This window comes from Heptranchias perlo, chromosome 14 (genome assembly GCF_035084215.1).
Source record: "Heptranchias perlo isolate sHepPer1 chromosome 14, sHepPer1.hap1, whole genome shotgun sequence".
NCBI classification, from domain to species: Eukaryota; Metazoa; Chordata; class Chondrichthyes; order Hexanchiformes; family Hexanchidae; genus Heptranchias; species Heptranchias perlo.
In genome coordinates, this window is record NC_090338.1 from 3,090,816 (window position 1) to 3,110,761 (window position 19,946).

At 49.8% G+C, this 19,946-nt stretch overlaps 1 protein-coding gene across 2 annotated transcripts in view; it reads left to right on the forward strand.

Moving 5' to 3' along the window:
• LOC137332251 (macrophage colony-stimulating factor 1 receptor 1-like) overlaps positions 1-19,946 on the forward strand; it is a 103,550-nt gene that overhangs the window by 79,579 nt on the left and 4,025 nt on the right. Inside the window, exons 7-17 of one of the 2 annotated variants that reach the window (XM_067995946.1) lie at positions 714-907; positions 3,376-3,482; positions 3,570-3,696; positions 4,775-4,879; positions 9,650-9,760; positions 10,791-10,926; positions 12,286-12,374; positions 13,192-13,301; positions 14,341-14,463; positions 15,690-15,801; positions 17,580-17,679. In XM_067995946.1, the coding sequence (XP_067852047.1) occupies positions 714-907; positions 3,376-3,482; positions 3,570-3,696; positions 4,775-4,879; positions 9,650-9,760; positions 10,791-10,926; positions 12,286-12,374; positions 13,192-13,301; positions 14,341-14,463; positions 15,690-15,801; positions 17,580-17,679 (1,314 nt within the window). The remainder of the gene's footprint in view (positions 1-713; positions 908-3,375; positions 3,483-3,569; positions 3,697-4,774; positions 4,880-9,649; positions 9,761-10,790; positions 10,927-12,285; positions 12,375-13,191; positions 13,302-14,340; positions 14,464-15,689; positions 15,802-17,579; positions 17,680-19,946) is intronic. The other variant, XM_067995947.1, reaches the window with a different exon arrangement.

Genomic DNA, 19,946 nt, shown 5'->3' on the forward strand with positions numbered 1-19,946 from the left:
CAACCCCACTAAAAAACAGATTATCTGGTCATTTATCTCATTGCTGTTTGTGGGATCTTGCTGTGCGCAAAATTGGCTGCCGCGTTTCCTACAACAGTGACTGCACTTCAAGAAGTATTTCAGTGGCTGTAAAGCGCTTTGGGACGTCCTGAGGTCGTGAAAGGTGCTACATAAATGCAAGTACTCTCGTTCACTGTCAATTTTGTGAATGAGAATCTGGAGCCATTTGGAAATAGGCTCCACCCCTCGACCACCTGCAGACCCCCAGGGGGTTGCCAACTCTGGTGGGACGTGTTCCTGGAGGTTTCATCGTTTGACCTCCAGCCCTCGAACCGCCCTGCCCCCACACTCCCGCCATTGGTCGCCCGACACGCCCATCCTCAAGAAGCCCCGCCTCCCCTCCCCCCACACACTCCTGCCATTGGTCCATCCTCCAGGCGCTACCGCCTTCCCATGGCCAATCGGAAAGAGAACAGACTCCTTGTTACCCGATTGGATTAATCTTGACCGTTAGTGAAACGCTATTTTTACAGCAAATAAATGGGGAAAAAAAACACGCAGTTTTGTTTAAGGCCCCGGTGATTTTTCTGCCCTGTGCCCTGGAGACTAATCTTCAATTCCTGGAGACTCCAGGACAATCCTGGAGGGTGTTGGCGACTCCACATCCGGCGGATTAGATTAACCTGAACATTCGAACTCTTCTTCAAACACAGGTGTGCGGAAAACGGAACCGCCAATCCCAGCTACCTGATCTCCGTGTCGAACTCGTCCACCATCACCACGACTCTGTACGGGCCGAGCGAGGTGCAGAGTGCGATTCCGCTGGGAGACGTGAATCCCGACTCCCGGTTGGAATGCTGCGCTTTCAATAAAGCCGGAGAGAGTTCCTTTTCCATCACAATCCCGGGTGAGTGTCCGTCTCCGGTGAGGTCGTCCACTTTGGACCTCAGAAAGATAGATCAGGGTATTTTCTAAATGGCGAGGATCTAGGAACTGTGGAGGAGCAGAGTGATTTAGGGGCCCACGTACAGAAATCACTAAACGCTGGTGGACAGGTACAAAAAATAATTTTAAAAGGCTAATGGAATGTTGGCCTTTATCTCGAGGGCTGGAATACAAAGGGGAGGAAGTTATATTCCAGATTCTATAAAGCTCTGGTCAGACCCCATCTGGAGATACTGTGTTCAGTTCTGGGCACCGCACCTCAGGAAGGATATATTGGCCTTGGAGGGGGTGCAGTGCAGATTCACCAGAACGATACCGGGGCTAAAAGGGTTAAATTATGAGGCCAGGTTGCAGAGACTGGGCTTGTGTTCTCTCGAGTATAGAAGGTTAAGGGGGGGATCTAATTCCTCTGGTGGGGGGAGTCCAGAACAAGGGGGGATAATCTTAAAATTAGAGCCAGGCCGTTCAGGGGTGATGTCAGGAAGCACTTCTTCACACAAAGGGGGAGTGGAAATCTGGAACTCTCTCCCCCAAAAAGCTGTTGAGGCCGGGGGTCAATTGAAAATTTCAAAACTGAGATTGATGGATTTTTGTTGGGTGAGGGGATTAAGGGTTACGGAACCAAGGCGGGTAAATGGAGTTAAGATACAGATCAGCTATGATCGAATTGAATTATGGAACAAGCTCGAGGGGCTGAATGGCCTCCTCCTGTTCCCTATGTTCTTATGGCTCATTGCACAGGACAAGTTGCCATGGTGTCTGCATGTGCTGAAAGGCCTCAGGCTCATTGCTGGATAAAGTGAGCGAAAGGTTTACATTGAGACGTTGACTTCTCTCAGAATCGTCTCAAAGAGCTTCTCATGCAATTCATCACGTTGAGGTGCAGTAGGTGTTGTTTTGTTGGCAAACAGAGCAGAAGCCATTTTGAACACAGCAAGATCCCATGAGCAGAATGCAATGAGTAAAGGAGGGACGTCAGCCAGGATATATCTTTCTTGCTCTTCTACAAATGGCCCTTTAACATAGAATCATAGAAAAGTTACAGCACGGAAGGAGGCCGTTCAGCCCATCGAGTCCATGCCAGCTCTATGCATGAGCAATCCAGCTAATCCCACTCCCCCGCCCTTTCCCTGTAGCCCTGCAAATTTTTTCCTTTCAAGTACTTATCCAGTTCCCTTTTGAAGGCCATGATTGAATCTGCCTCCACCAGGACCCCGAATGCTTTTTTAACTGCTTTCTCAACCTGTCCTGCCACCTTCAAAGATTTGTGCACATATACCCCCAGATCTCTCTGTTCCTGCACCCCTTTTAGAGTTGTGCCCTCTAGTTTATATTGCCTCTCCTCATTTTTCCTGCCGAAAAGCATCACCTCGCATTTTACCACGTTAAATTTCATCTGCCACGTGTCTGCTCATTCCACCAGCCTGTCTCTATCGTCTTGAAGTCTATCACTATCCTCCTCACTGTTCACTACACTTCCAAGTTTTGTGTCATCTGCAAATTTTGAAATTGTGCCCTGTACACCCAAGTCCAAGTCAATAATATATATCAAGAAAAGCAGTGGTCCCAGCACTAACCCCTGGGGAACACCACTGTACACCTCCCTCCAGTCCGAAAAACAACCGTTCACCACTACTCTCTGTTTCCTGTCATTTAGCCAATTCTGTATCCATGTTGCTACTGCCCCTTTTATTCCATGGGCCGCAATCTTGATGATAAGCCTACCGTGCGGCACTTTATCAAACGCTTTTTGAAAGTCCATATACACCACATCAACTATATTGCCCTCATCTACCCTCTCTGTTACCTCATTAAAAAACATCCACCTGAACCAGTAGACAAGGCCTGAGATCAACATTTCATCTAAAGAATGGCACCTCTGATAAAGCAGAGGACCATGCACTCCTCCCCCCTTGCGCCCATATCCAATCCTTCATCCCTCTAACCCCGGCCTCCTGTGAAATCCCGCTCCTACTGTCCCATTTCTTGTGTTCAAATCCCTCCATGGTCTCGCCCCTCCCTATCTCTGTAACCTCCTCCAGCCCTACAACCCTCCGAGATCTCTGCGCTCCTCCAATTCTGGCCTCTTGCACATCCCTGATTTTAATCGCTCCACCATTGGCGGCCGTGCCTTCAGCTGCCTGGGCTCTAAGCTCTGGAATTCCCTCCCTAAACCTCTCCGCCTCTCTCTCTCCTCCTTTAAGACGCTCCTTAAAACCTACCTCTTTGACCAAGCTTTTGGTCACCTGTCCTAATATCTCCTTATTTGGCTCGGTATCAAATTCTACCTGGTTACGGTCCTGTGAAGCATCTTGAGACATTTTACCACGTTAAAGGTGCTATATAAATGCAAGTTGTTGTTGTAGAAAGTCAGGTGCTGTTCCCAGTATTTGTTAATCTGTAATTCTAACATGTTCTATGTTTCCACAGGTCGCCCTGTCCGAAGCGCCTTGTTCACCCCCATGCTCTGGAGCGCAGTGTCAGTGGCAATTCTGCTTCTGTTCTTCCTTGCTCTTTTGCTCTACAAATACAAACAGGTCAGAGCTGCCTCCTTTTTCACTGCTGCTTGTGAAATGCCTGAGCTTTTCCAACTCTTGTTCATCGTCAACCTCTTGCCATCGTAGAAACCAACTTACGAGATCCGCTGGAAGATTATCGAGGCCGTCAATGGGAATGATTACACTTTCATCGACCCCACACAGCTTCCATACAGCCAGAAATGGGAGTTCCCCAGAGACAAGCTTCGGCTAGGTAGGAACGAGGCCTCCTCAAAGTGCTTTTCATCAATATTCATGAATTTTTATTCTGGTTTTCTCCCCTCCAGCCCTCAAGTACCACACTTGGAGCACCGTGCACAGTTCTGGTCACCATATAGAATATAAAAACAGGGAGGTATTGCTGCAGTTATATAAGGTATTGGTGAGACCGCACCTGGAATACTGCATACAGTTTTGGTGTCCATACTTAAGAAAAGACATACTTGCTCTCGAGGCAGTACAAAGAAGGTTCACTCTGTTAATCCCGGGGATGAGGGGGCGGACATATGAGGAGAGGTTGAGTAGATTGGGACTCTACTCATTGGAGTTCAGAAGAATGAGAGGCGATCTTATTGAAACATATAAGATTGTGAAGGGTCTTGATTGGGTGGATGCGGTAAGGATGTTCCCAAGGATGGGTGAAACTAGAACTAGGGGGCATAATCTTAGAATAAGGGGCTGCTCTTTCAAAACTGAGATGAGGAGAAACTTCTTCACTCAGAGGGTGGTAGGTCTGTGGAATTTGCTGCCCCATGAAGCTGTGGAAGCTGCATCATTAAATAAATTTAAAACAGAAATAGACAGTTTCCTAGAAGTAAAGGGAATTAGGGGTTACGGGGAGCGGGCAGGAAATTGGACATGAATTTAGATTTGAGGTTAGGATCAGATCAGCCGTGATCTTATTGAATGGCGGAGCAGGCTCGAGGGGCCGATTGGCCTACTCCTGCTCCTATTTCTTATGTTCTTATACCTTGGTTAGACCACACTTGGAGCACTGTGCACAGTTCTGATCACCATATTATTAAAAGGATATAGAGGCACCGGAGAAGGTTCAAAAAAGATTTACAAGAATACCAAAACTGAGAGGTTACACCTATCTGGCTGGGGCTCTTTTGTCTGGAAAAGAGAAGGCTGAGGGGTTAAGATTATGAAAGGGTTTTGTAGGGTAGACGTAGAGAAGATGTTTCCATTTGCGGGGGAAACCAGAACTCGAGGCCTCTGGGTATCACACTGTGCCCTCTGAACCTTCTCTGTAACCCTGGAACTAACTGCGAGGACCTTTCTCTTCCCAGGTAAGATTCTCGGAGCCGGAGCGTTTGGGAAGGTGGTCGAGGCCACGGCCTACGGGCTGGGCAATGGCGACACGGTCACCAAGGTGGCAGTGAAGATGCTGAAACGTAAGTGTCCAACCCTTGCCTCACCTGATACTGGGGGTCGAGACCCCCTCTCCCCCCCAACACTGGGGGTCGAGACCCCCTCTCCCCCCCAACACTGGGGGTCGAGACCCCCTCTCCCCCCCAACACTGGGGGTCGAGACCCCCTCTCCCCCCCAACACTGGGGGTCGAGACCCCCTCTCCCCCCCCAACACTGGGGGTCGAGACCCCCTCTCCCCCCCAACACTGGGGGTCGAGACTCCCTTTCCCCCCCAACACTGGGGGTCGAGACCCCCTCTCCCCCCCAACACTGGGGGTCGAGACCCCCTCTCCCCCCCAACACTGGGGGTCGAGACCCTCTCTCCTCTCCAACACTGAACTTGTTACCCTCTCTCCCCTCCAACACTGAGGGTCATGACCCTCTCTCCTCTCCAACACTGAACTTGTTACCCTCTCTCCCCTCCAACACCGAGGGTCATGACCCCCCCTAATGTTGGGGAGAGAGGGGTCATGACCCTCTCTCCCCCTCCAACACTGGGGGTCGTGACCCTCTCACCCTCCAACACTGAGCTGGGGCAAGTGATTGAAAACAAACCCATTTGCAACAGTATTGTTTCAGAAACCATGAGCCTCCCTGAGATGTGTGAGATGGAGACGAGCAGTCCCACTTATGTTGTTTGTGTTCGATTTCAGAGAGTTTCAAGCTGAATTTGACCCAGATTTTGAATCCAATGTCCTTCTCTTTAACCTGGAGTTTATATAAAATCACCGCCTTCTTCCTCACTGCCGATCGGATATCCAGACACCAGGCTGTCCGGGTTTCCCAATAAGCTGCGGGAGGGTGAGGCTCCCCACGGGAAAGTTGGAAAATTATCCCTAATAATTTGGAGTAAGAGAAAGAGATTTTCATTGATTATGAATCGTACTGTATCTCTCAAGTCCTTCACACAATCTATTACTTTGAACCGTGCTCACTGTTACTATGTAGGGAAATACGGCAGCCATTTTGCCCATAGCAAGATCCACAAACAGAAATGAGGTGAATTTCCAGCTCCTGTTAACCTGCTATTCAGCAATGGGGGCAGCACAGCGGAGACCAATCCTGTTCTCACCTGATCACCCTCTGTGATCATATCCAGGACCCTTTCTCGGAATGCGGGTGTCGCTGGCAAGGATGGAATTTATTGCCCATCCCTAGTTGCCCTGAGAAGGTGGTGGTGTAACTGAGTGGAACTTCAGAGGCCACAAATAAGAGTCACCTATAGGCCCAGACCGGGTAAGGACGGCAGGTTTCCTTCCCTAAAGGACATTAGCGAACCAGATGGGTTTTTACGACAATCCGACAGTTTCACGGTCACTTTTACTGAAGGCGGATCCCTGGTCTGTATGGATCAGTATCTTGACCCTCTGACCCATCGAGGAAGCTCCTTTGCTTGTTTTGGTTGAGTGAGTTGGACAGTTCCCAGTCTGAACACTAGATGGAGCGAATGGGGAAAGAAAAAACTGACACGACAAGTGCGATCCCGCGGACTCGGGGTCAGTATTAGGACCACTGCTCATTCGGATATATATTAATGACCTGGACTTGGGTATAGAGGGTATCATTTCAAAGTTTGCAGATGACACGAAACTCGGAAATGTAGTAAACAGTGTGGAGGATAGTAACGGACTTCAGGAGGACAGAGACAGACTGGTGAAATGTGCAGACACATGGCAGATGAAATTTAACACAGAGAAGTGCGAAGTGATACATTTTGGTAGGAAGAATGAGGAGAAGCAATATAAACGAAATGGTACAATTTTAAAGGGGGTGCAGGAACAGAGAGACCTGGGGGTGTATGTACACAAATCATTGAAGGTGGCAGAACAAGTTGAGAAGGCTGTTAAAAAAACACATGGGATCCTGGGCTTTATTAATAGAGGCACAGAGTACAAAAGCAAGGAAGTTATGCTGAACCTTTATAAACACTGGTTAGGCCTCAGCTGGTGTATTGAGCACTTTAGGAAGGATGTGAAGGCCTTAGAGAGGGTGCAGAGGAGATTTACTAGAATGATACCAGGGATGAGGGACTTCAGTTACATGGAGAGACTGGAGAAGCTGGGATTGTTCTCAGAACAGAGAAGGATAAGGGGAGATTTAATAGAGGTGTTCAAAATCATGAACAGTTTTGATAGAGTAAATAAGGAGAAACTGTTTTCAGTGTCAGAGGGAATTGGTAAAAGAACCAGAAGGGAGATGAGGAAACATTTTTTTTACGCAGCGAGTTGTTCTGATCTGGAATGCGCTGCCTGAAAGGGCGGTGGAAGCAGATTCAATAATAACTTTCAAAAGGGAATTGGATAAATACTTGAAGGGAATAAATTTACAGGGCTATGGGGAAAGAGCAGGGGAATGGGACTAATTGGATAGCTCTTTCAAAGAGCCGGCACAGGCACGATGGGCCGAATGGTCTCCTCCTGTGCTGTACCTACTGTGATACTATGATACTCAGCCAATGTGAGGACACCACTGACATTGGCGGCGAGATTCTGGTGTCGTGTTATCTGCTTCTCTCCCCTTCCCCACGTCCGCCCGTCTGAAACAGGAATGTAGAGTGGGCTCGTGTCCAATGGGGCAAACACTAAAGGCCAATTATCTCACAGCATTGGAGCCCCGTCTCCAACCTGCCTCTTGCACATCTAGTGGAGACTCCGAGCTTCCAATCTCCACGTTGTTTAAAAATGAACAAATTGCAGATAAGTGTGAGGTGATGCATTTTGGTCGGAAGAATAAGGAGGCCACACACTGCTTGGATAATAAGAGTCTAAATGGGATAGAGGAGCAGAGGGATCTGGGGGAACAGATACACAAATCACTAAAAGTAGCGACACAGGTTAATAAGGCCATAAAAAAGGCAAATCAAGCACTGGGGTTCATTTCTAGAGGGATAGAATTGAAAAGCAGAGAAGTTATGTTAAACTTGTACAGAACCTTGGTTAGACCACACTTGGAGTATTGTGAACAGTTCTGGTCTCCATATTATAGAAAGGATATAGAGGCACTGGAGAAGGTGCAAAAAAGATTCACAAGGATGATTACAGAACTGAGAAGTTATAATTATCAGGAAAGATTGAACAGGCTGGTGCTCTTTTCTCTGGAAAAGAGAAGACTGAGGGGCGACCTGATAGAGGTCTTTAAGTTTGGGTTAAGGGTTTGATAGGGTAGACGTAGAGAAGATGTTTGCACTTGTGGGGGAGACCAAAACTAGAGGTCATAAATATAAAATAGTCATTAATAAATCCAATAAGGAATTCAGGAGAAACTTCTTTACCCAGAGAGTGGTGAGAATGTGGAACTCGCTCCCACAAGGAGTAGTTGAGGCGAATAGTGTAGATGCATTTAAGGGGAAGCTGGATAAACACATGAGGGAGAAAGGAATAGAAGGATATGGTGATAGGGTGAGATGAAGTCGGGAGGGAGGAGGCTCGTGTGGAGCATAAACACTGGCATGGACCAGTTGGGCCGAATGGCCTGTTTCTGTGTTGTACATTCTATGTATAGAATCATAGAAATTTACGATACAGAAGGAGGCCATTTGGCCCATCGTGTCTGTGCCGGCCGATAAAGAGCCACCCAGCATAATCCCACCTTTCGAGCTCTTAGTCCGTAGCCCTGTAGCTCACGGCACTTCAAGTGCGCATCCAAGTACTTTTTGAATGGGTTGAGGGTTTCTGCCTCTACCACCCTCTCAGGCAGTGAGTTCCAGACCCCCATCACCCTCTGGGTGAAAAAATTCTCCTCAGCTCCTCTCTAATCCTTCTACCAATTACTTTAAATCTATGTTCCCTGGTTATTGACCTCTCTCCTAAGGGAAATAGGTCCTTCCTATCCACTCTATCTGTCCCGTCATAATTTTATACACCTCAATTAAATCTCCCCTCAGCCTCCTTTGTTCCAAAGAGAACAACCCCAGCCTATCCAATCTTTCCTCATAGCTAAAATTCTCCAGTTCTGGCAACTTCCTCGAAAATCTCCTCTGCACCCTCTCCAGTGCAATCACATCTTTCCTGTAATGTGGTGACCGGAACTGTATGCAGTACTGAAGCCTGGGCCTAACCGGTGTTTTATACAGTTCTAGCATAACCTCCCTGCTCCATGCCTTGGCTAATAAAGGAAAGTATCCTATATGCCTTCTTAACCTGCCTTATCTCCCTGTCCTGCTACCTTCAGGGATCTGTGGACATGCACTCCAAGGTCCCTCTGTTCCTCTACACCTCTCAGTATCCTCCCATTTATTGTGTACTCCCTTGCCTTGTTTGCCCTCCACAAATGCATTACCTCACACTTCTCCGGATCGAATTCCATTTGCCACTTTTCTGCCCACCTGACCAGTCCATTGATATCTTCCTGCAGTCTCCAGCTTTCCTCCTCACTATCAACCACACGGCCAATTTTTGTATCATCTGCAAGCTTCTTAATGATGCCCCAACATTTAAAGTCTAAATCATTGATATATACCACAAAAAGCAAGGGACCTCATACTGAGCCCTGCGGAACCCCACTGGAAACAGCCTTCCAGTCGCAAAAATACCCGTCGACCATTACCCTTTGCTTCCTGCCACTGAGCCAACTCTGGATCCAATTTGCCACATTCCCTTGGATCCCATGGGCTTTTACTTTTCTGACCAGTCTGCCATGTGGGACCTTGTCATACGCCTTGCTAAAATCCGTGTAATTCTATGTAATTCTATGTAAGCGGTCACGCGACACCATCGTACGCTTCTGAGCCCTCTCCCCTCATCTCCATTTTTAGCCCGTGCCCATTCCACCGAGAAGGAGGCCTTGATGTCAGAGCTGAAGATCCTGAGTCACCTCGGACAACACACGCACGTTGTCAACCTTCTGGGGGCTTGCACGCACGGAGGTGAGTCACTGAGGAAATGCTCACTGTTAGTGCACGACACCAACAACCTGCATTTGTATAGCGCCTCTAACGTAGTAAAACGGCCCAAGGAGCTTCACAGGTGCGTAAATCAGACAAAAAAAAAATTGACAGCGAGCCACACGAGGAGATATTAGAACTAGAAACAGGAAGTGCTACTCGGCAGGTCAGGCAGCATCTGTGGAGAGAGAAACGGAGTTAACGTTTCAGGTCGAAGACCTTTCGTCAGAACTGCAGGAGGGCAGAGATTTAACCAGTTTATAAGCAGGTACAGAGCCAGGGGAATTGGGGGTGGGCGGGGGGTTGCAGAAGGGGAGGGGAGGAAAGAACAAAGGGGAAGGTCTCAGATAGGGTGGAGGGCAATTTGATTAAATGACAAAAAGGGATGATGGTGCAAGGCAAGGGACAAGTAAAGAAACAAAAGATGGGTCTAGAGGAGGTGTCTGAAAAATGGGAGCAGGGGTTATGATCTGAAGTTATTGAAATCAATGTTGAGCCCACACGGTTGTAAAGTGTCCAATGGAAAGATGAGGGGCTGTTCCTCGAGCTTCCGTTGATTTTGTGTAAGGAGATATTTGGACAGGTGACCAAAAGCTTGGACAAAGAGCGTCTTAAAGGAGGAGAGAGAGGCGGAGAGGTTTAGGGAGGGAATTCCAGAGCTTAGGGCCCAGGCAGCTGAAGGCACGGCCGCCAATGGTGGAGCGATGGAAATCGGGGATGGATGAGGCCAGAATTGGAGGAGCGCAGAGATCGCGGAGGGTGCGAGGCCATGGAGGGATTTGAAAACAAGGATGAGAACTTTAAAATTGAGGCGTTGCCGGACTGGGAGCCGATGTAGGTCAGCGAGCACAGGGGGTGATGGGTGAACGGGACTTGGAGTGAGTTATGATGCGGGAACAGCAGAGCTCTGGATTACAAAAATACTTCTTGGCCATGAGTGAAATGGACTCTCCACAGACATTTCCACCCTGCTCCTCCCTTTTCTTTAATGTGATTTGCCTTTTAATTGTAGGCCCAGTTTTTGTCATCACGGAATACTGTTGCTATGGCGATTTACTGAACTTCCTGAAGCACAAGGCCCAGCACTTGACTTCTTGCGACGCTGTGAATAATTACAAGAACCTGTCCCTGGACAAGAAGTTGCTAAGGTGGTGACCTTTCACATCTCTAAGGGAAGTTTCAGACAACACTGTCAGTCCATCACAAAACCCACCTCTGGGAAACTCGAAACTCGATCTTCTGCTTTGCTCCAAGGGCTTCTTCTCTCCTCAACGATACTTAAATCTCTGTAAAGCCCAACTCCATCCAAGACTTGGTCTGCCTTGACTTTTCTAACCCCTTCCTCACACTCCTAGCCTGATAGACTCTCTCTCTCTCTGACCTCTCATTCCTTCACAACTTCCCTTTCTGTTTAATCGATACTGAGGTCAATGCTCCTTTGAATTTTCTCCGCTTGCTCCTCCATCCTAAACACTTCCTGGGGGTTGCCGACCCAGAGTCTCCGAGAATTGAAGATTAATCTCCAGGACACTGTTATGAGCAAAAACCCGGGGAGAAAAATCATCGGGGCTTTAAACGAAAATTTTTTATTTTTCCATTCTCATTGAACATTTTTGTTTATTGGTTATAAAAAATTTTGGAGATGAGGGAAAAAAGCCTGTTGACTGAGTGTAAAGAATCATCCAATCAGGTAAAGAAGAGTCTGTTCGCTTTCCAATTGGCCATGGGAAGGCGGAGCACCATGAGGATAGACCTGACAGGCGACCAATGGTGGCAGTGTGGAGGCGGGGCACCGTGAGTATAGACCTGACGGGCGACCAATGGTGGCAGTGTGGAGGCGGGGCACCGTGAGTATAGATCTGACGGGCGACCAATGGTGGCAGTGTGGAGGCGAGGCACCGCGAGGATGGGCGTGTCGGGCGACCAATGGTGGCAGAGTGGAGGCGGGGCACCGCGAGGATGGGCGTATCGGGCGGCCAATGGTGGCAGTGTGGAGGCGGGGCACCGCGAGGATGGGCGTGTCGGGCGACCAATGGTGGCAGAGTGGAGGCGGGGCACCGCGAGGATGGGCGTATCGGGCGGCCAATGGTGGCAGTGTGGAGGTGGGGCATCGCGAGGATGGGCGTGTCGGGCGACCAATGGTGGCAGTGTGGAGGCGGGGCACCACGAGGATGGGCGTGTCGGGCGACCAATGGCGGGAGGGTGGGGGCGGGGCAGTTGGCAGCAGGAGATCATGTGATGAAACCTCCAGGAATATGTCCAACCAGAGTTGGCAACCCTGAACTGACCCTCCTCCCTACATCTTGTCTTCAAACCAAGGCCCATTGCACGATCTCTTACCCTCACCCATTCTTTTCCACGACCTCCCACTCATCGGCACTCCCTCCTACGAGCTGTCGGCTTTTTTTGAAACCCAACCTTGGCGTCACCTTCTCTGCTGCTCTTGTCAACTTCAGTGCTTTCCTGCTCAGAACTGATTTAAAGGAGTCCTCCTGTCTTTCCCGCAGTGACTGCTCCGAAGGCTACATGCCCATGAGACCCAGTATGTCCAGTACCAGCCCGATGATTTCTGACACAGATCTCCGAGACACTGAAGGTAAACTTGAAACAATTCAGATCATTGTTAATTTATTTTTGATATATCTTCATTCTGGGGGTGTGGGCGTCGCTGGCGAGGCCGGCATTTATTGCCCGTCCCTCGTTGCCCTAAGGTGGTGGTGAGCCGTCTTCTTGAGCCACTGGTGGCGGTTTTGATGCAACTGAGGGGCTCGCTGGGCCACTTCAGGGGGCAGTTAAGAGTCAAATGCTTTGGTGTGGGACTGGAGTCACCTATCGTAGTATCATAATAGGTACCGCACAGGAGACGGCCATTCGGCCCATCCTGCCTGTGCCGGCTCTTTGAAAGAGCAATCCAATTAATTCCATTCCCCCGCTCTTTCCCCGTAGCCCTGCAAATTCTTTCCCTTCAAGTATTTATCCAATTCCCTTTTGAAAGTTATTATTGAATCTGCTTCCACCGCCCTTTCAGGCAGCGCATTCCAGATCAGAACAACTCGCTGCGTAAAAAAAATGTTTCCTCATGTTGCCTCTGGTTCTTTTGCCGATCACCTTAAATCTGTGTCCTCTGGTTACCGACCCTCCTGCCAGTGGAAACAGTTTCTCCTTATTTACTCTGCCTAAACCGTTCATGATTTTGAACCCCTCCAGAGCAGGTTAGGACAATATCTCTGACTGGCGATCACTCCATTCCTCCTGTCCCACTGTGGATTTGTTCACTCTGAGGGCGATTGTTTATTCAGAATTTTTTCCCTCGCTGGTTTGGCTACCTTCACCACAACTATTGTCTTGACATCGTGAGGGGACTTCTTCAGGAAGAAAATCGATCTCCCTCACTGACTCCCCCCTCTAACCAGATCATGTTCTTCAAGCAGAGGAGGGAGACCCATTGCCCTTGGACGTCGGGGACCTTCTCAGCTTCTCCTACCAAATTGCGACTGGGATGGACTTCCTGTCCTCCAGAAACGTGAGTACGGCTCAAAGTCGCCCAGTGTGTTACTGAGCAACGCACACCGTGATAGGCGTCAGCTTCACTCCTTGGACTGGGCCGAGATAACCGATCACATCCAGGTGGAGGGGCTAGAATTGGGCTCAGCGCCCTTGGGCTAGGGAGCAGGAAAAGTTGCTCAGGGTTCCCACTCCTGATCCTATCCAGTAATTCTATCTGATCTGTCCATTCCCCTCCCTCTGACTACAGTATTTCTATCAGATATTGTGAGAAGGTGGGTAGGTGGGATTGAGGGATATGGTGAGAAGGTTGGGTAGGTGGGATTGAGGGATATGGGGAGAAGGTGGGTAGGTGGGATTGAGGGATATGGTGAGGAGGTGGGTAGGTGGGATTGAGGGATATGGGGAGAAGGTGGGTAGGTGGGATTGAGGGATATGGGGAGAAGGTGGGTAGGTGGGATTGAGGGATATGGTGAGAAGGTGGGTAGGTGGGATTGAGGGATATGGAGAGAAGGTGGGTCGGTGAGATTGAGGGATATGGTCGGTGGGATTGAGGGATATGGGGAGAAGGTGGGTAGGTGGGATTGAGGGATATGGGGGGGAAGGTGGGTCGGTGGGATTGAGGGATATGGTGAGAAGGTGGGATTGAGGGATATGGTGAGAAGGTGAGTAGGTGGGGTTGAGGGATATGGTGAGAAGGTGGGTAGGTGGGATTGAGGGATATGGTGAGAAGGTGAGTAGGTGGGTCGAAGGATATGGTGAGAAGGTGGGTAGGTGGGTCGAAGGATATGGGGAGAAGGTGGGTAGGTGGGTCGAGGGATATGTGTCGGGTTAAGTTCAGTCTGAAAAGGGTGACCCTCCTGGGTCTAACGGCCTCTTCCTGATACTAAAGCTCCTTCTGATCAATAATGTGAAATTAATCGTTTGAATTTCTCATCAGAAGATGGATTAACCTGGGGACCTGATAGAACTCAGTGAGCACTAGTAATAAACTGAGAGACCAGGTTTGGTGAGATTCCCTCTTTGGAGAGAAATGATTGGTGGGTTTTTTGTTCCAGTGCATTCACCGTGATTTGGCTGCGAGGAACATTCTCCTGACGCACGGGCGGATTGCGAAGATATGTGACTTCGGACTGGCGAGGGATATCATGAACGACTCCAACTATGTGGTTAAAGGCAACGTGAGTACACAAATCACCGTGTGCCCCCAACAGTAACTCCCCTCTGACTAGTGAGTCACCCAGTGTGGTCCTGTGTCTCGTGGACCAGGAACATCCCAACTCCGAATCCTGAACCTTTTTTAAAAATTCATTCTCGGGATGTGGGCGTCGCTGGCGAGGCCGGCATTTATTGCCCATCCCTAATTGCCCCTTGAGAAGGTGGTGGTGAGCCGCCTTCTTGAACCGCTGCAGTCCGTGTGGTGAAGGTTCTCCCACAGTGCTGTTAGGAAGGGAGTTCCAGGATTTTGACCCAGCGATGATGCCCTTGACCTTCTAGGTGGTAGAGGTCATGGGTCTGAGCCACCTGGGGTGGGGGAGAGGTTTATAATTAGCTTCAGTGCCCCTGGCTAAGGGAATGTGGGGTAATCAGCCAGACCTCCTCCTCAGTGGGCAGCAGTCTCGCCTCTGAGTCAGAAGGTCGTGGGTTCAACCCCCACTCCAGAGACAAGAGCCCGTAATCCAGGCCGACGCTCCCAGTGCAGTGCTGACGGACTGCTGCTGTGTCGGAGGTGCCGTTAAATCGAGGCCCCGTCTACTCTCTCAGGTGGATGTAAACGATCCCACGGTCACTATTGGAAGAAGAGCAGGGGGGAGTTCTCCCCGGTGTCCAGGGTCAATATTTATCCCTCAACCAACATCACTAAAAAACAGATGATCTGGTCATTATCACATTGCTGTTTGTGGGATCTTGCTGTGCGTAAGTTGGCTGCCGCGTTTCCTACATTACAACAGTGACTACACTTCAAAAAGTGCTGCATTGGCTGTAAAGTGCTTTGGGATGTCTTGAGGTCGTGAAAGGCGCTATATAAATGCAAGCCTTCTCTTTCTCCTCACCATCCACTGACTCTTACAATGGATGTAGAGTGAGCTCAGGATCGAGCTCGCCCTCTGAGAAAACACACTCCGAGTCGGTACAGAATCATTGTACGTGTGGGATTATTCATCATCCCCATTAAACACATCCGTTGGATTGATGAGAGAAAACCTGCAACCACTGGAAATTGGCCAGATGTTGCGAGTTGGACCCTTCATCAGTCCGAAAGATGTGAATCTGTGCCCTCCTCCCCCTCTCACAGCCCACCTGCCCCACTGGGTAGGTCCAGTGTGTTCTCTTCCTATTCTTGTGAAACCAATCAGTCTCCTGCCCTCTCTATCAGCGATTGCTGTAACCCACTCTCTGTTTGCAGGCGCGTCTCCCGGTGAAGTGGATGGCTCCAGAGAGTATCTTCGATTGTGTTTACACCGTGCAGAGTGACGTCTGGTCTTACGGGATTCTGCTGTGGGAGATCTTCTCACTGGGTAACCATGCCATTCATTCTTTGACAAGTGATAACTCCGCCCTGTTCCTGGCAAAATGCAATGACTGAACAAACGCCAGTAACTGGTAGCAATTCCTAAATGGGGGATCCCCATCACTCCCAGAGTCCCCCTGAAAATACCGACATCCTCCCGGGGACCCCCTGTAAATACTGACACACTCCCCGGGGACCCCCTGTAAATACTGACACACTCGCAGGGACCCCCTGTAAATACTGACACACTCCCGGGGACCCCCTGTAAATACCGACACATTCCCGGGGACTCCCTGTAAATACTGACACACTCCCGGGGACCCCCTGTAAATACTGACACACTCCCGGGGACCCCCTGTAAATACCGACACATTCCCGGGGACTCCCTGTAAATACTGACACACTCCCCGAGACCCCCTGTAAAGACTGACACGCTCCCCGGGGACCCCCTGTAAACACTGACACACTCCCGGGGACCCCCTGTAAATACTGACACACTCCTGGGGACCCCCTGTAAATACTGACACACTCCCGGGGACCCCCTGTAAATACTGACACACTCCCGGGGACCCCCTGTAAATACTGACACACTCCCGGGGACCCCCTGTAAATACTGACACTCCCAGGGACCCCCTGTAAATACTGACACACTCCCAGGGACCTCCTGTAAATACTGACACACTCCCGGGGACCCCCTGTAAATACTGACACACTCCCGGGGACCCCCTGTAAACACTGACACACTCCCGGGGACCTCCTGTAAACACTGACACACTCCCGGGGACCCCCTGTAAATACTGACACACTCCCGGGGACCCCCTGTAAATACTGACACACTCCCCGAGACCCCCTGTAAACACTGACACACTCCCGGGGACCCCCTGTAAATACTGACACACTCCCGGGGACTCCCTGTAAATACTGACACACTCCCAGGGACTCCCTGTAAATACTGACACACTCCCAGGGACCCCCTGTAAACACTGACACACTCCCGGGGACCCCCTGTAAATACTGACACACTCCCGGGGACCCCCTGTAAATACTGACACACTCCCGGGGACCCCCTGTAAATACTGACACACTCCCGGGGACCTCCTGTAAACACTGACACACTCCCGGGGACCCCCTGTAAATACTGACACACTCCCGGGGACCCCCTGTAAATACTGACACACTCCCCGAGACCCCCTGTAAATACTGACACACTCCCGGGGACCCCCTGTAAATACTGACACACTCCCGGGGACCCCCTGTAAACACTGACACACTCCCGGGGACCCCCTGTAAATACTGACACACTCCCGGGGACCCCCTGTAATTACTGACACACTCCCCGAGACCCCCTGTAAATATTGACACACTCCCGGGGACTCCCTGTAAATACTGACACACTCCCCGAGACCCCCTGTAAATACTGACACACTCCCGGGGACCCCCTGTAAATACTGACACACTCCCGGGGACCCCCTGTAAACACTGACACACTCCCGGGGACCCCCTGTAAATACTGACACACTCCCGGGGACCCCCTGTAATTACTGACACACTCCCCGAGACCCCCTGTAAACACTGACACACTCCCGGGGACCCCCTGTAAATACTGACACACTCCCGGGGACCCCCTGTAATTACTGACACACTCCCCGAGACCCCCTGTAAATATTGACACACTCCCGGGGACCCCCTGTAATTACTGACACACTCCCCGAGACCCCCTGTAAATACTGACACACTCCCGGGGACCCCCAGTAAATACTGACTGTATATTTATTTTCCCTGTAGGTTCAAGTCCTTACCCAGGAATCCCTGTGGACACCAGGTTCTACAAATTGATAAGAGGCGGATTCCAGATGGACAAACCTGAATCTGCAACTCCAGAATTGTAAGGGAGATTCTCCTCGTTGTGTTTTCTGTTCTGGATTCACTAGAGAAAGGTTTTGAGCTGATATCACACACAATCTAAGCTGGGGTACAGCAGTGTGGTCGTTATGTGCCTGGACTAGTCAGCTTGTCAGCAAAATTGAAGCCCATGGAATAAAAGGGGCAGTGGCAGCATGGATACAGAATTGTCTAAGTGACAGGAAACAGAGAGTAGTGGTGAATGGTTGTTTTTCGGACTGGAGGGAGGTGTACAGTGGTGTTCCCCAGGGGTCGGTACTGGGACCACTGCTTTTCTTGATATATGTTAATGACTTGGACTTGGGTGTACAGGGCACAATTTCAAAATTTGCAGATGACACAAAACTTGGAAGTGTAGTGAACAGTGAGGAGGATAGTGATAGACTTCAAGAGGATATAGACAGGCTGGTGGCATGGGCGGACACGTGGCAGATGAAATTTAACGCAGAGAATTGCAAAGTGATACATTTTGTTAGGAAGAACGAGGAGAGGCAAAATAAACTAAAGGGCACAATTCTAAAGGGGTACAGGAACAGAGAAACCTGGGGGTATATGTGCACAAATCATTGAAGGTGGCAGGACAGGTTGAGAAAGTGGTTAAAAAAGTATACGGGATCCTGGGCTTTATAAATAGAGGCACAGAGCACAAAAGTAAGGAAGTCATGATGAACCTTTATAAAACACTGGTTCGGCCACAGCTGGAGTATTGTGTCCAGTTCTGGGCACCGCACTTTAGGAAAGATGTGAAGGCCTTAGAGAGGGTGCAGAGGAGATTTACTGAAATGGTTCCAGAGATGAGGGACTTTAGTTACACGGATAGACTGGAGAAGCTGGAGTTGTTCTCCTTGGAACAGAGAAGGTTAAGAGGAGATTTGATAGAGGTATTCAAAATCATGAAGGGCTTAGATAAAGTAAATAAAGAGAAACTGTTCCCATTGGTGGAAGGGTCAAGAACCAGAGGACATAGATTTAAGGTGATTGGCAAAAGAACCAAAGGTGACATGAGGAAAAACTTTTTTACACAGCGAGTGGTTAGGATCTGGAATGCACTGCCTGAGGGGGTGGTGGAGGCAGATTCAATCATGGCCTTCAAAAAGGAACTGGATAAGTACTTGAAGGGAAAAAATTTGCAGGGCTACGGGGAAAGAGCTGGGGAATGGGACTAACTGGATTGCTCTTACAAAGAGCCGGCACCAGCTCAATGGGCCGAATGGCCTCCTTCTGTTCTGTAACCATTCTATGATAGGATAAGTACTTGAATGGAAAAAGTTTACAGGGCTACAGTGAAAGGGCGAGAGAGTGGGACGAGCTGGATTACTCTTGCATAGAGCCAACACGGGCTCGATGGGTCGAGTGGCCTCCTTTCGTGCTGTAACCTTTCTATGATCCTATGATTCTAGTAATCCTCAGAACGTGAGTTCAAATCCGAACCTGCAGTTTTAGAATTTGAATTTAGTTTAAAAATGAAACCTGGAAATAAAAATCTGGTCTCAGTAAAAGTGACCCTGAAACTGTCGGATTGTCGTAAAAACCCAACTGGTTCACTGATGTCCTTTAGGGAAGGAAACCTGCCGTCCTCACCCGGTCTGGGCCTATAGGTGACTCCAGTCCCACACCAACGTGATTGACTCTTAACTGCCCTCTGAAGTGGTCCAGCGAGAAACTCAGTTTGTGTCAAAACCATTGTAAACAAAGGATTACTGATAAAGTGCAGCCAAGAGTCTCATTGGATCATTTATGTCCACCTGAGAAGGCAGTCAGGGCCTCAGTTTAATGTCTCATCAGAAAGATGGCACCTCCAACAGTGCAGCACTCCCTCAGTACTGACCCTCCGACTGTGCAGCCCTTCCTCAGTGTTGACCCTACGACAGTGCAGCGCTCCCTCAGTACTGACCCTCCGACTGTGCAGCCCTTCCTCAGTGTTGACCCTCCGACAGTGCAGCGCTCCCTCAGTACTGACCCTCCGACAGTGCAGCACTCCCTCAGTACTGACCCTTCGACAGTGCAGCGCTCCCTCAGTGTTGACCCTCCGACAGTGCAGCACTCCCTCAGTGTTAGCGCTCCCTCAGTGTTGACCCTCCGACAGTGCAGCGCTCCCTCAGCACTGACCCTCCGACAGTGCAGTGCTCCCTCAGTACTGACCCTCCGACAGTGCAGCGCTCCCTTAGTACTGACCTTCCGACAGTGCAGCGCTCCCTCAGTACTGACCCTCCGACAGTGCAGTGCTCCCTCAGCACTGACCCTCCGACA